General features: G+C 50.7%; 1 protein-coding gene across 1 annotated transcript; it reads right to left on the bottom strand.

Moving 5' to 3' along the window:
• Positions 1–393: 393 nt before the first annotated feature.
• On the bottom strand, positions 394–12,358 carry BMP3 (bone morphogenetic protein 3). The gene is given in 4 exon segments (XM_041427436.1): positions 394–2,122; positions 4,171–5,081; positions 12,114–12,250; positions 12,252–12,358. Coding segments are annotated over 4 exon segments (1,347 nt in total). The 3' UTR covers positions 394–1,930.
• Between the last annotated feature and the right edge of the window lie 2,865 nt (positions 12,359–15,223).

The raw sequence follows: 15,223 nt of genomic DNA, 5'->3' as shown, positions 1-15,223 counted from the left end.
CAGATGTTTCCCCTCCAGTCACTGCACAAGTGCAGCTGCCCTGCAGTTCCTGCTCAGCATCTCTTCCAAGCTCAAAAGGTGAAAAAACCCCCAACATCTCCTTCCTCTAGGCAGCACAGACCCAGCAGGAGAACCTGGAATCCAAGGATGGATCTAAACATGGGAGTCCCACTTGCTACTCTGTCCCCCTTTTCTCCAGCTTAGCCCTGGGCTGGGAAACAAAAGACAACAAACATTTAAAAAGCAAACTTCGGGTGTCTTGAGGATGCCCAGCCTGGGAGAAAGCCCTTCCCACCAGCCTCTTGGCATTTTCCCACTCTGAGGAACTGTGGAAATGCACAGGAGACCCGGGGCAGGCAGCCTGGAATGTTTTCTGCACACAAACGCCACAGCCCCAAGCACCAGCAGCCTGAGGAGGCTCAGGAAAGGCTTGAATGTTCTTGGAAACGTCCAAGTGCCACACAGGAAAACACAGATTTTCATTTTAAAGTCATTTTATTTTCCGCTTCTCCGGAATTCCGAGCACAACGTCCGCATTCCTGAAGGAAAACAATACAGACCAGACCAGCTTATCCATCAGCAGTGGGTGCACTTGTCCTTTGGAGCTCCCCTGCAGTCCTGGCAGCTCGTCCTTGCACTGACAAGAGAAAACTGCGTGGCTTGAAGAGTGCCGAGATAAAGGAGGATACATTAGGAGGGCCGTGGATATAAAATAAATTAGAAGCATCTGTAAAAGTTTCTTTCCATACACAAAATAGCTTTTATTTTTCGGGGGTGATTTTCACTTTTTAAAATTGACAGTCTGTACACAGATAAACCTTTCCCCAGAAATCACTTGAAAATGCTGTTTTTACAAGGAAAAAGGAGCCACTGAACAAACCCATCCTGCAAACTCACAAGCCTCTCCTCTGCTGAGGACGCCAATCTTTGGGCCAGCCCTGCCCCAGGAGTGACACCCTGCTGCTGCTGAGTTCAGGGCCTCCAGAGCATGGAAGAAGGGAATCACCACCTTGGCCAGCTAAATCAGAGCACTGAGTGCCCCATCCAGTCCGTGGAGGGTGACTCCAGCACCTCCCTGGGCAGCCCCTTCCACCGCCTGACCGTCCTCTCCATGCAGGAATTCTTCCTCAAGTCCAGCCTGACCCTCCCCTGGCGCAGCGCGAGGCTGTGACCTCTGCTCCCGTCGCTTGTTACCTGGGACAAGAGGCCACGGCACAGCTGGCCACAGCGCCCTTGCAGGCAGACAGCCCAGAGGTTACCTGGGAGAGCGTTCCAGGAACCACGACACTTCATTCTTTTAGCAGCAGTCAGCGATGCCCTCAGGCTCCCAAGAGCTGGAGCACAGAGCACGTGTCAGCGCACAGGAATTCACACACAAGGAGGGTAACCTCCTGCCAAGGAGGAGCACGGACACGTGGGCTTGCCTACAGCTTTTGGGGTGTCAGATTGGTTTTGCCGCCTTGCTGTACTACCCTAAAACCTAAGGCAAGAAACTGAGCTTTAAAATGAAGACTACGACATTTCTAACCTCTCCCCAGCGTCAGAACAGAGATAAGGAGGACCAGCCTGTGCTGCTTCCAAACTCTGGTACAGAAATAGATCACTAAGTCCTTTGGGCAGTCTCAACAATCGGCAGGTTCTTCCTCCAGCTCTCGCTTCCAGCAGGTAGAGTCAGCTCCCGTTGCCAAGCCCGGTGTCTCGGCCAGCATCTTGGATGAGAAGTTTGTGTTCACTTTCCTTGGAATGGCTGTTTGGAATCCATCCCGCTCCCATTCTGACTGCCTGGAAACCTTCACATGTTCCCTTTCCTGTCCAAAGGAAATGCCTTGGCAGTGCAAACACGGAGCAGGTGTGACGAGACTCCTGCCCACCCCCTTCCCCGGCAGGCAGCCACCACCCACCCCGGCGGTGCCCAAAGGCCTCCGAGGCGCTATCTGCACGCGCAGGACTCCACTGTCATGTTGGGGTACACCTTCAGAACCACGTTCTTGTTCTCATCGAAGAACAGGATACTGAGGGAAGACATTTTGTCAGGGACGCAGCAAGGCTCGGGAATGCCGGGAACGACTCCGACGGCTCTCACAATGCTCTGGATGGTGGCGTGGTTGGATGGCTTCATGGCCTGCAAGAGACAGACACGGCAGAACGTGTTACTGACCCACACTGCCATGGATTACAATCAAACTGCTTTGTTCAAGGGCCCTGTGGAGACCCCTCAGCTGGAACATCTGCAGCCAGTGGCACTGCTGAGGAAGGAGCCTCCAAGACAGCTCTGCCTCTTACTAAAGTGACATTTTCCTCAGGGAAGAAACTTCAAAGGACAAAGTTTCCTAAATCTATAAAAAGGGACACACTCAGGTTTGCTCTGAACAGAAAGAAAATCTGCCTGGTAAGGTAACTGCACCCTGAAATGCTTCCTGATCCAAATACCTGCACAAGAGATAGCTGGGTATGAAAAATGCACAAGATACAGCTTTTAGCCAGGGACTTCTTCCTTGGTTTTTAGAGTTCTTACACACACAATCTGGGAATCGAAACAGTTCAGTGTGTATCCCATCATATGTCCCTGGGAAATACACAGAACCAGGTCATTTTGGCCAAATGTTCAATTTGCAGTGTTGCTGCAATGAGAGATTATTTGGTTCTGGGAAAAAAAGTCAGTCCTAAGGGTTAGATATGGACCTACAAACAGAGCAGGAATAACTGTGAATTCCAGCTCATCATCTCGTTTGCTCAGCACACTAGTACATGAAGTTGTAAGTCCCCATCTAAGCTGATCAAAGACATTTCTGTTGGTTTGTTTGGAATTCAAGAGTACCTACACTCCTCAGCAGTAGCAGCCAGGGATTTAAAAAGAAGTTTTGGATTATCATACAACTCAGATTTCCACATAATTTCTGTCTTCAAAGGGAAGTGAAAGGTCTGGTAGTGCCCAGTCATGTTCCCTTACTCAGCTGCTGGGCAGCATTCTCCCCAGAATAACTGGGAGCCAAGAGCTGGGAGCTGCTGATCACAAGCCAAAAGGCAGAACACCACTGCCCTGCCGAGTGTCACTGCAGCTGGGTCACACGCAGGGCACACAAAGGCAGCTACCAGCTCCCACTCCTGACAGGAGAGCGTCTCCAGAGCCCACAGGCTCCACGCCAGGTCACGCTCCCAGCACAGGTGGGTTTGGCAGCAGTCAAACCAGCTGGCTAGAACCAGGCATGGCTAAAAAACTGCCCATCTGGAGGTGTGGGGGGCACATCTGTTCTCCATTACCCACCAGGCTGTTAACCCTAGGCTCAGGCTCAGCAAGGAACATGCAGTACCCACAGGCACAGTCTCTTACTCCGAGGTCAGGGTATCCTCCTGCAAACGCCGTCTCAGGAGCCGCAGATCCTGTGGTGCTCAGCTCTGAATCCTGCCCTGCAGCTGGAGCTAGGCAAGTCTCCTCCAAGGAGAGGACCCTGCCTTCTGCAGCTTGCTTTGTCCGTGTGCCATCCCCTTTGGTGCACTTCTTCCCCCCATCACTTTCCAAGGGAGACTCCCTTGGCTCCTTAAGCCACTGAAACGCCACATATATTTTGGAACCAACTGCTCTGGCCTCACTGTGGCAGGACCACAGACTCTGGAATGAAACGCTGCAGTGAGTCCAAGAGCCCTGCCTTGACTGATGTTTCCTGCAGCTGCTACTTGTGCATACCCCTCGTTTTAGGCCAGCCTCAAATCCCCTGTCCTACTCCCAGGTTTAGGCAGCCTCCAGGGCCCACTAAGAATGTTGTTAAGAATGACACTGGACATTTGGAGCAGAGTTCATCTATCTAGGTCACAGGGCTAGGAGCACATCAGCTTCCCCTGCCACCCACATGCAACCAGCTCACACAAACCGCAGGATATTTTGAAAGTGAGTGAGCCTGAATCCATTGGCTTTGGATCCCCTCGGTCCAGTGAAGCAGAAGTGATTCACTCGACTCTGTGGCACCCCAACCACGCCTGGCAGTGCCCGGAGCTGGAGCTCCATGCCCTTGGGGCAGCCTTGCCACTGCCTGTGGTGGGGCCCTGGGCTCCTTTTGGGCACAAGTGCTGCCTGCCTAACAGTTTTCCAGATCTGGCTTGCATCGCTGGCTGCCTTTTTACGGGAAACAAAATGCCCAGTTTATGGTAACAGTGAAAAAGCATCATTCATACCTTTGGAATTGGGAATTGGCATTCTCCTGAGCAGTAGTAGGCGTCAAAGGACTTAGGGGAAATAATCCACTCGCTCCAGCCGATGTCTGCAAAATCCACCTTGAGGTAGCGCCGGGCGCAGCTCCTCGGCTCGTTCCACTGCTTCCTCCGCGCCTTCTTCAGCGTCTGCTCGTCAAACTGCAGAGTCTGGCTCTTCTGCACGTGACTCTTCCTCTGCTTCTTCTTACTCCTGGCCCTGTCTGCCAGCTGTGGCTGGAAGGCCTTGTAGGGCTTGGTGCCCTCCCAGCGGCGCTCCTCGCCGTACTGGTACCTGGCTCCCGGCAGCTCGTTGTTCTGCAGCGGCAACAGGGCGCCTGCGGAGCGTTTCCTCCGCTGCCTGTTGCTGCTGCTCCTCCTGGGGCCCTCTGCCTTGGGAAGGACCCTGGCCGGAGGATGGCGGTGTCCTCGCAAGGTGGAGACGACGCTCTCTGGCTCCGAGATAGCGGAATCATTGGCGTAAATCAGGATGTAGGGCTCGTAGGAGGAAGACGCCCTTTCCCAGGGATGGCGGCCGGGCAGATCCATTTTAACACTGATCAGCAGCTCGTTGTTTTGCTTTGCTTCGTGCAGGAGCCGAGTGATATCCTTCCACTGCCAGGAAAGGACATCCTGGTAGGCAGGGGAGACATTTATGAGGAAACGTCCCAGGCTGCGAGTCGGGTTCCCAGCTGAAGGGAAGGTCCAAACGGAAAGGCGTATCTGAATTTCAGGTGTGCCGTGCCGGTGATGAGAACAGCCGCTGGGCTGGGAACAGTTCCACTTCACGTGCAGCAGATCACCTACATAATAGTACACCGAAGCTGACAGGACGTTTTCAGACTCCGTGAGTGATGTCAGGTTAAAAACGTACATCTCCTGGCCCTCGGGGCTCCCTGGAAAAACAAGTAATCACGTAAGAATGTGGGCATCCAAAAATGTCATCCAGAGGGGACACAAGGCTGCTCTGACAGCCTTTTGGCTAAATCAGATACTACTCATGCCCAAAGCTTCCCTCTAGAACAGTAAATTACACTGGGTACATTTAGTCATTCCATCTTGGACACTTCATCCATTTTCAGGCCAGAGATAGAAGGTATTTACTACTACAGCTGAAGGCAGGCAGACAGTACTAGAGCAACCCTGGTAGCCCAAACAAAGCCAATCCAAAAACCAGATTTGAGGGCTCAGGGGTGGAACACGTGGGGGACTCTAACCCCCACAAGGTGCAACAGCAAGGCTCAAGAGGAAGGTGTGATTTATTTTTTTTTTTAATTCACTGTGGGCTGCAGTTATGTTCGTTCTTCAGAGGAAGAGAAACACAGATCAGAATGTTAAGCTGTAAAACCAGGCTGGTAGGGAAAACTCAAATACAGTGTAGCTAAGGTATGGTCTGCAGCCCCGCCCAAAGGGCTGGAAACACCCTGACACATTAGGGAAATGCAGAATTAAATGCTTTTTGGACACCAGGGTTTGTGAAAAGCCTCTCCAAAGGGTCAGTCCCAGCAATGACAAGCACAGAGATGGCCACAGACTAGGGGTGACCAGCCACACCACTCCCACCCTCCACACAAGGTAGGAAGTCCCTTGCCCAGGCAAGTGAAAACACCATTTCCAGCACTCATCTTTCACAGACATTGACCAATTCATGTTCTGTTTGACATTCAGTGCCTCCAGCCCGTAGCATCCCAAAGGCCAGTGCCACTCAGGTAAGTTTGGCAAAAGCCTGGACTCTCCCTGCGCTACCCCATCCCTCCCCCAGCAATCCAAGCAGCTTCCTCCTCTTCTGAACATTTTTGTGTCATAGTATTCCAATCAGTACATTAAAAAGCAGGAAGAAAGGGAGAACCCTTCTCCCCAACTTAGCAGATTCACTGCTTCGTGGAATTATGAAAAAAACCTGCACATCTTCTTCAGTGGAAAAGGGTCAAAACAGTGGAAAGGCCAAATGATCTAAGGAATCATCTTTGTTCACACATTCAGCCTAATCTGACAGTAGAGCACATAGGTAACTTAGCAAGCACTGAAAACTCAGGTACCACTATTATTGCAGATGCCTAGGGAACTAGATTTACCTGGAATTCCATTCTCCTTTGTATTCCTCAAGCCAAAACCAGCCCTTGATTATGCTTGTACCGGGCATACACGAGGACCTCATGTCTGCTTGGTTTGTGACCACTGATGTAATAAGGTTAATATCTAATTTGGCAGAGCACTGAGTAGATCAGTCTTAGGAGCAAGAATTCATGGTGTCTCACAGGCACCTGTTTAAGAAATTGCTATTTGAATCACTGTCGTGCATTGAAGGACAAGTCTTGATCTTAATTTTCATTACCAATGCCACTTAAAAAAACCCGCCTGTTCTAAACTGGCATATTGTATTGGAAGACCAAGGAAGCCACTTTTGTTCATCCAGAAATTCTGGACAGCATGGGGCGGACACAGAGGGAGTCTATAGTTTTGGTTAAAAGCTAAATTCCAGCCTGTAGCTCTATGCCAAGATGAAGCACTTGCAGTAGATGGTGCTGTTTTCCCACACAACCACCTCCCAGCTTCAGCAGCTCCGAGTTCTCCGACCTTTCATCTGCAAAATCTCCTCAAAAACACTTACTAGCGGCCAGCACAGACATCTGTGGATTCACCAGATTCCGCCTCTAGAAACCCAACCGCATTACCCAGGGCTCCATGACAATTTGGGAGCACCAGGTCCAGTACACCACTTGTGCCACACCGATACCCGACTCCCAGGCACGAGCATTGCACTGAAATAAGCGTTCCCTGGGCTAGAAATCACCCTGAAATATTACATGCCAAGGAAGATAGCTTCAAAATAACTACAAAAGCGTCTTTTGCTCAGGAAAATTTCATTTCATTGAAATGAGACTTTGCTTTTGCTCTGCTGGAAACCATTCCAGACTGTTCACTAACAGCTCGAACCCAGCTCCTGGCACTGCAGCTGAAGTACCTGCTGGATCTTAGGGGCATGGCCCGTGCTTCCTCGTCTCCCCACACCAATCCACAGCTGCAAGGAACTGTGACTGGCATTAAAAGAGTATTTTTAAGGAAGTGCAGTCAAGAGGGACGTTGCTGGCACAAACAGATTCCTGTCACAAGGGGGATTCCAGGCATCAAAAAGCTGGAACGAGTCTGCGAACATGTGGTGTGTTCACCTTTATAGAGGATGCCCTGACATTTTTATGGACTGCCAAATCTATCCCACGGGTGAAAAAGGATGCAGTAACGAGAACTATTTAGTTATAGAGTCACCATTAGCCACCATTTAAAGGAGATATTGCAGAGGTGCCCTGTGCCAGGGCCCGGTTAAGGACGGATCGGCGTTTCCGGTGTAAAACATTGTTCTCATCGGTTCACAGCCCACGTACAAAAGTTCACTTGGAGCTGGAAACGGGAACGAGTTCCTCTACAGAAACAGATTTGCAAACCAGATTTTCTCTTTTCTCCCACCTTCCTTTTGCTTGACTGCTGCTTCCTAGTTACCAATTTGTGTTCTGTGCAAGAGGAAAAGATAGGATGGGGTTCTCCCTTTTGAAAGGGCATAGGACCTGGTGCCAAACTGGTTTTACTAATTCTTTGAGCAAAGCAGGTAAGATCACGGCAGCTAACAACTCGATATAAAACAGCAGCAAGTTCACCAGGGACTAAAGCTATCAGCCGCCCAAATAAAGAACTTGTGTAGAAACAGCAAAGCTGCATCCCAGGACCTAACTTACATGAGGGTTTCATGATACGAAACCCACAAATCTGCACATTGCACACCGGCCACTTGATCTCTTTTCTATATATTTGAAGCAGGAGGACCACAGGAGGTGTGAAAACTAAACACGGCATCTAGCTTGAAGCTAGCACAAGCCAAGCAGGTACATCCACAAATCCGGGCAGGAGAGCCGACCTCGCTCTTCCTCACAGCCACGATTCATCACACCTGGGCTGCTGGGGTGAAAAGCAACTTGTGCACAGCCTGTCCTCTGATGCCACAGCTCCTCACGCCGAAGTAGGAAACACTGTCCTACAAACAGGGACCAGCAGGGAACTGCAAACACAGGTCGCTCACGTGCGTGGCACTGCTGTGAGACACACGGTGACAGAAGCCAGGAATTCTGTCCTGAGAGGCCGAACCTACAGATCCTGCCCATTTGCCTCAGAGGCGTGCAGATTTGGGCAGATCTGCCCAAATCATAGCTTAATGTTTGTCGAGTTCCTGGAAAATACCAGGGTGCTACTGTTTGCATTGTATTTACAGGGGTGCAGAGGAAAAAAACCAAACCCAAACGCACAGAAGGAAAAAACCAAAGTCTCCTGACTGAATATTTGTAAAGCTCTTGTTGCAAAGAACCCCTGGTGTTACTGGTGCTCAGAGGGGCCAGCGTTTGGCCTGGACTGGTTTCTGCAGGCTGAAGGCAGCCGGCGAGGCGCTGCTTTCCCCGTTCCCCTGTCTGCGTGGGCACCTCGCACCACAACAAAGGAAAGAAAGGCCTTGGGAAAGGGAGGAGAACATAGTTCTAAAACCACAAGAATTGGCCTAGGGGCAGGTGTAATACCTGAAATTACTTGAACTTCAGTCAATAAAAAAGAGTTTAAAGTAATTTCTGACTGTATAGCTTTACTATAACACCATTAGGAGGACCTTCCAATTAAAGTCAGGACTCATTTGCAAGCTGTGCTCCCTAAGTGATGCTAGGATTAAAAACGCTTTCAGAACCAAACCTAATCTGCATTTGAGGCTTTTATCTTTCCGCTCTCTTTTATTTTCTCGTGCTGCATCTGACCTCCACACCCTGAGCCTGGGCAGCCACCAGCACACCTCCCGAGGCAGTGCTGAGGGTAAGCAGGCTCCTGCTCAGGTCTCTTTCAGGAGGAGAGAAGCTCCAGAGTTCCCTTGCCAGAGCTGCCCGTTCGTTCCATTGTGGCTCACAGATCACCTGACCTCCTTCCTATGTGTCTTTTAGAGCCACAACAGATGGAAAACCACTCACCCCTGTGGCACCCACAGGTGAAAAACTGGAAAAGGCCTGGCCAAAGCAACACAAGAACTACCAGAGTCATCCCAGAAATGTCCTGCAACAGCGAGAAGAGCTGCCACAGAAATCACAGGCTGAACATCCCTCAACTCAGATACAGAGAAACAAATTAGAGCAGTTAAGTCCACGAGAGAGAACAGTGTTAAAGTGTAGCTAAACACTCTAAGAAAGATATACATACATCCTTACTGCACTCCTCATGAATTTCGGGACTGTGGGTTTTTTTCAGCTTTGTCAAAAGCAAAGGTCCCTTTTCCTGAGCTATTCAAACTGTACAATTATGCTCCCAGATAATTTAGCAAGACTAACAGCAAACAAATTTACCTGAATGATCGCATGGACATTCATCAAAATGAACGGCCAAAACCCCCAGCCCAAACAAGCCTGGTTGTGAATTCTGGTGCTTGAGAGGTTTCAGGGCAGCGTGGGACGGAGGCTTCAAAGAGCTGTCACACAGGGCTGAAGCTCTGGTCCCATCCCCTCAGAGAACTGAGCAGCAGAAAGAGAAAGTTGCTTTTAAGAGGAATGAGGATGCTTGCTTTGATTAATCAGTCGTGGCTGGGTTTTGCTGGCTGTGGGTAACAGGGCTGCAGCTGCCACGTGCGACACCACTGTTCTTTGACCAGAAACAGGGATGAGTTTCAACAAATCCTACGAGCTTTTGGTCTCATCACACAGCACTCCAGACTCTCAGCAATTTGTCTGCTGAGTTACCTGGGAGATTTGGGAAAGGCCTTTCCCATGTGCTGCAGAAGAAGCAGAAGCCCCTGCAGAGGGAAAGCAAGGATGGAAAGGTTTCACAGCTACCTGTGAGAGCTCAGAAAATCTGTGCTTCAGAAAAGGAACAGTTTCTCTGCTGAAAATGTCAGGCTAAACTGCAAAATTAAACTGCAAATGAAACCACTGAAAACTTGCTTCAAGACCTCTTGCTGTGCATGGAGGAGACATGAGAGAATTCTTGGGGAGCTTCTGCTCCTAGCAGACAAAAAGCTGAGTCCTGAAGGGGCTGGCAGAGGGACTGGTAAAATGTGAAGGTGTAATAGCAAAATCACATATTAAATTAACTGATGCATCCCATTGAGGACAAGGGGAAACCCGTGGGAGACTGAAATTTGGAGCCAAGGAGTGCAACAGCCAAAGCAGAGGACCTAGACACAAAGTACCTTGGAAGGGGAATACTGCTGGATGTGCCATTTTCATGGCAAGCCTCATCAGGCAAGTCAGAAAAAGTCTTTCCATTGCACCCACCGCCCTGAGGAACACCACATATAAGGGCTTTCTGGAAACAGATTTTCTGCCATCAATAACCACACGAAATAAGCTGCTGCTGCTGCCAATGGCAAGAGAAAGACAAGAGATAACTGGTTAAATATTTTGGATAAATACTTATTAAAGTGTCAACAATTTTTAAAACTGATTTATTGCTTTGGCACTCGATCTGTGAAAGTATTGGAGGAGGAGGAAAGGGATTAGCAAGCAGTGTGTTTATAGGACTGCTGCCACTCAACATCAAGTGAGAGTACTAATATAATCAGAAAGACCACAGAGATGGGATTTCAACCAACAACATTCTAGGTTTAGAACAATAAATGGCTTTAATCAGATATGCATAACAGAGCACATATTGCTCTGCTAGGATCATTAACCTCACAACCTCTCCTCTTTTTTTTTTTTTTGGGGGGGGGGGGGGTGTGCTGTAGTGAGTATTGTATCCTCCCCTCTTTTGGTAGGCTTAATTCAGTGACAGTCATGGACATGAGACTTCACTAGGCAAACCAGTCACATTAGAAAGGCAAGAGAGCTCTTCAGCAAGAGAAGCAGCTGGGCAGAGTCCTGGCTCTCAGCGCTCCAAACCCAGGGTAATTACTCCTCTAAGGCCTCTCCTGTGGACAGAAATACTTGCAGGGTTGAAACCTAAGACACCAAAGCCACTCATTCCTCATTGTATTTGGTCTCTGCACAGAGCTGCCTTACAAAAGACACTGATGCTTTTGAAGAAGCAAGGAAGCCTGCCACCCACAGCTCTCTTTGCTAGGACAGGAAGGACTTGAAGCAAGTCACTGAAACTCACGGGCAGCTCTCACTTATACTGATAGATGCTTGCCCAAGGAAAAGCCACTGGGTCAGTGCACTGGTGTAAAGAAAAGTAAGAGACTGGCAAATGGGGCTTCTGTGTGTGCCGTGACAGCAAGGTTTTGGGGTGCAGCAGATAAGGGAAGGACGTCCCAGCGATGCTCATCTTTGGGTGCTGGCCATTCCATTTAGCCCTTGTGGAGCTCACATGCACAAAAAACACAAGAGGGAAGGGTTAAGGCTAGCATTTAGACAGTGACTTCTCTTTCTGCTAGGACATGGATCTTTTGAGATGCTGGCATGTTAAACTCGTCCCCCTCCCTTAAAGAAAACGTTTTTACATTTTCACCCAACCACCTGTGAATGCCAGTGTGTAATCACAGAGAGACGTAAGCGCCCTTTCCAAAGATGCCAAGATCCAAGAAATATTTGCAACGCTTAAGTGATGCTTCAACTGAACTCATCTGCCACTGCATCTCTCTGCCAGTAAACCCCAAGCCATGTCACAGCTCCGTCAGGTGCAAACCAGCCCTTGGCTCCAACAGAAGCTACACGTGCAGAACACCACTAACAAACAGGGGACTCCGGAGAAGCTCCGCTAATTACTCCACCTCCCCTGCACCGTACTCAGCCACCGCGACGACAATGATGCTTGAAGCAGAGCAGAAGCGGTAAGGCAATAATTTAAGCACAGGACATAACCCTACAGCCCCCGCAGGAAGCGATACTGCTCCAATTCTCTCATTTCTCCCCTCCACCGCGCTCTCCGGGCACCACCCCAGCGATGCTCTTCCCCCGGCCGCGGCGCGCACTCACCTGCCGGCAGCGGGCGGAAGCCGCGCACCGTGTTGCCCCGGCGGAGCCACGGCGCGCCCGGTGTCGGCGGCTCTCGGCCGCCGCGGTACTGCTCGTAGAGCCGCAGCATGTGCTCCGCCACCCTGTCCGCCGNCGGCGCGGCGCCGCAGCCCGAGCCGGCGCGGCCGCAGCGCGTCCCCCAGAGCCAGGCACAGGCAGCCCCATCCCAGGCACAGGCACAACACCCAGCGGGCCGACGCCGCCATCCCGCCGGCGGCGCCCGGGGGACGCTCGGGCCAGGCGAGCCCGGCGCTGCGCGGAAAGCGCGCTCGGGGCGTTCTCTCCTGGGGAAGGAAAAAAAGGGGGAAAGGGAAAAAAAAAACCGACAAAAAGCGGGGCGGAGGAAAGCTCCGCGGTCTGGACCGCCCTCCCTGTGCGGCGGGGAGCGGGGGGTTTTATTCCCAGCCGCGCAGGTTGCGGCGGTGCTGCTCCCGGCTCGGTGCAGCCCCGAGCCGCGCAGAGCGGGGGAAGAGCGGCGATCGCCCCGCCCGCCCTCGCTCCGGCGGGGGCGAGGTGCGGAAAGCCGCCACCCCAGGGGAGCGCAGCGACGGGACGGGACGGGACGGAGGGAGGGGATGCTCTGGAAACTCCATCCCCCTGGGCGGACGGCGATCGAGGAGGACGGTCCCCTGCCCGCCTCCACCCAGCCCCTCCCAAAGGCCGTACAATAACGTGATCGCCTTGGGGGAAAAAAAAAAAATAAAATAAAATCGCGAGTAGTAGCGCACTCGCGCTTCTCCCGCGGAACGTCTCAAGGCTTGGCTGGGAGTGGAGCACAGTCCACCGCGGGCAGGTGGAAGCGATGCTCACCGGGTTTCTGCCTGCCTCTCCGGGGTACCAGCCACCCTCAGAGACCCTCGGCTTCCTCCAACCCGGCCGGGACCGGCAGAGCTGCCCTGAGCAGCCCGGAGCCCGTGGGAGGAGACGCGCACCTAGAGAAATCCTCGGCTACAGCAGGGCACGGCAAGGCGTCCTTGCCCGGCTGAGACAATTCCATGTGCCTCCCGCATTTGCTGCCTTTCAGCACCAAGGGACAGAAATGTCTCAGCCTTACACAACAGCCCAGCACACAGGACGCTGTCCCTCAGCAAATCTGCTTTGCAACAAAGGGGTGCCTCGTCTGTACCTCGGGCAGGGAACACACCGGAGGTGGAAGAGGAGCCTCGCTGCAGGGCCACAGTTCCTGAGTGTGCTGGTTCCCAAGACCGGCTTGGTTTCTAAGCTGAAGAAGGGAGATAATAAGATTGGCCTAGAGACCAGCACACGGAGCTTAGCACGTATCATTTCCAGCACAGGGCATTTGGCTTTTCCACGGGCTACAGCAAGTGTGTCATTATCCAGCCCTGAATAGTACACCACGACACACAATGTATTGCCTCTCAAATTACACTGAAATTAGGATGGGCAGCAAGCACTGTCACGCAGTTGTAACAAGCCCATCTGTAACTGCGAGAGGCGAGTGCCCACCAGCAGGTAGGGAGGAAAGTGAAGATTCTCAACAGCACAGCAGTGATTTTTATATGCTCCCCCATTTGAAGGCTCAGATACAACCCCTGTCAGTGACTCATCTTCAAACAGTGCTGAGGCACCAAAAGCTGCCACATGCATCTCCAAATCACATCCGTAGATGTGGAAACACACACCGCGTCACTATCCATGCAAGTGGTACCATTATCTCTACTTCTCATTAGGTAAATGCACATTAAAGGCAATATAAAAGCTAACAATACAAGTAAACATAATTAATAAGCTCATAATTAAAACATTAAGGTATAAATTGCCTTTTTTTTGACACAAGTAATAAAACCAATGTGGATCCCTGCAGAAAGAAAACAAAATTCTTCAAACTGATGGCTGAAAAACTCAGCACAAGCAGCAGTCCCTGGCTTATATCCATGGCACAAGTGTCAGTCCCAAAGAAGGCTCTCTACACAACTGGAAATTACCATTTCAGGATAATTTCAGGATTTCAGTTTTTTCCTACTGTTGAAAGAAGCAACATCAAAAAAATCCCCAAGCAACAACACACCACATGTCTTTAAAGCAAAACTGGCATAACTGAACCCTGTCCTACACCTACAGCACCAAGCCATTTGCTGGAAGATGTCATCTTCTGCACATCCCCAACACATCCTCTGAGCAGCTTCCTGACTCTTGAGATCAGACCACTGTAAATCGAGAATTACCTGAGTTGACAAAAAATTAAATAAGCCCTCAGAGATACTGTGTATCTGTAACACCATTCTCAAGCTAAAGGGGATTAGACAAGAACCACTTTCAGTTTAACATGGAAGCTCAAGCACCCTATGGCTGAGCTTTTATTTAAAATCCTTTGAGTGCTGGCAGAAAGCCCCGTTTATGCAAAATTAACCCCAAATTCGGTTCCCAGAACCTCACCCCAGCACTCGATTGCAGCTAAGTGTCTAAAATAGAAAGTTAGCCCTATAAAAGCCTGTTACAGCCAGCAAGGAGAGAGAAAGAGGACACTGCATGTGAAACAGAAAGGAAAAAGTGACATCTCAGGGCATTAGGAGCCTCCTCTGAATCCCCCTTTTCAAACAGCCACCGCAGGCGCACACAGGGTTTCAAAAATCCCTCACTTTATGGGCTGTCTGTCCCTGTGACATTACCAGGACACTCATTACACAGAGTTCTGCAGCTTGCAAAGTTTAAGAATATCCCCCACTCCAGGAGATTGTTAAATGCCAGAGCCTTGTGAGCACACCATCCAAACCAAACCAAACCAAACCACGTCAGGAGCTCCTCTCCACAGCCAACAAACTCTCACACCTGACCTCTAGGGGAACTGTGCTTCTGTGCTATTCCTTTTCTGCTTCTTCCACACAAGTGCTGCAAACCAGTTATCCAGACATATCCTGCCCTCCAGCTACAGCCAGCACAACTCCAGGCCCTATTGGCCCTGAGCAGCTCCATCCTGATCACCACGGTCTCCAGCCTGTGCAGCAACCTGGCATTTTAATTCCTTAGCCCCTGGCAGAGAGCAGGCTTCAATCCAAATTAAGTTTATTTAAATGGTGAGGAAGGCCTGTGCCATCGTCAGGGCCAGCCTC

The sequence above is a fragment of the Onychostruthus taczanowskii genome, unplaced genomic scaffold (genome assembly GCF_017590055.1).
Source record: "Onychostruthus taczanowskii isolate IOZ18803 unplaced genomic scaffold, ASM1759005v1 scaffold114, whole genome shotgun sequence".
NCBI lineage: Eukaryota > Metazoa > Chordata > Aves > Passeriformes > Passeridae > Onychostruthus > Onychostruthus taczanowskii.
The sequence above is the reverse complement of the archived record's forward strand: the minus strand, read 5'-3'. Positions and strand labels throughout refer to the sequence as shown.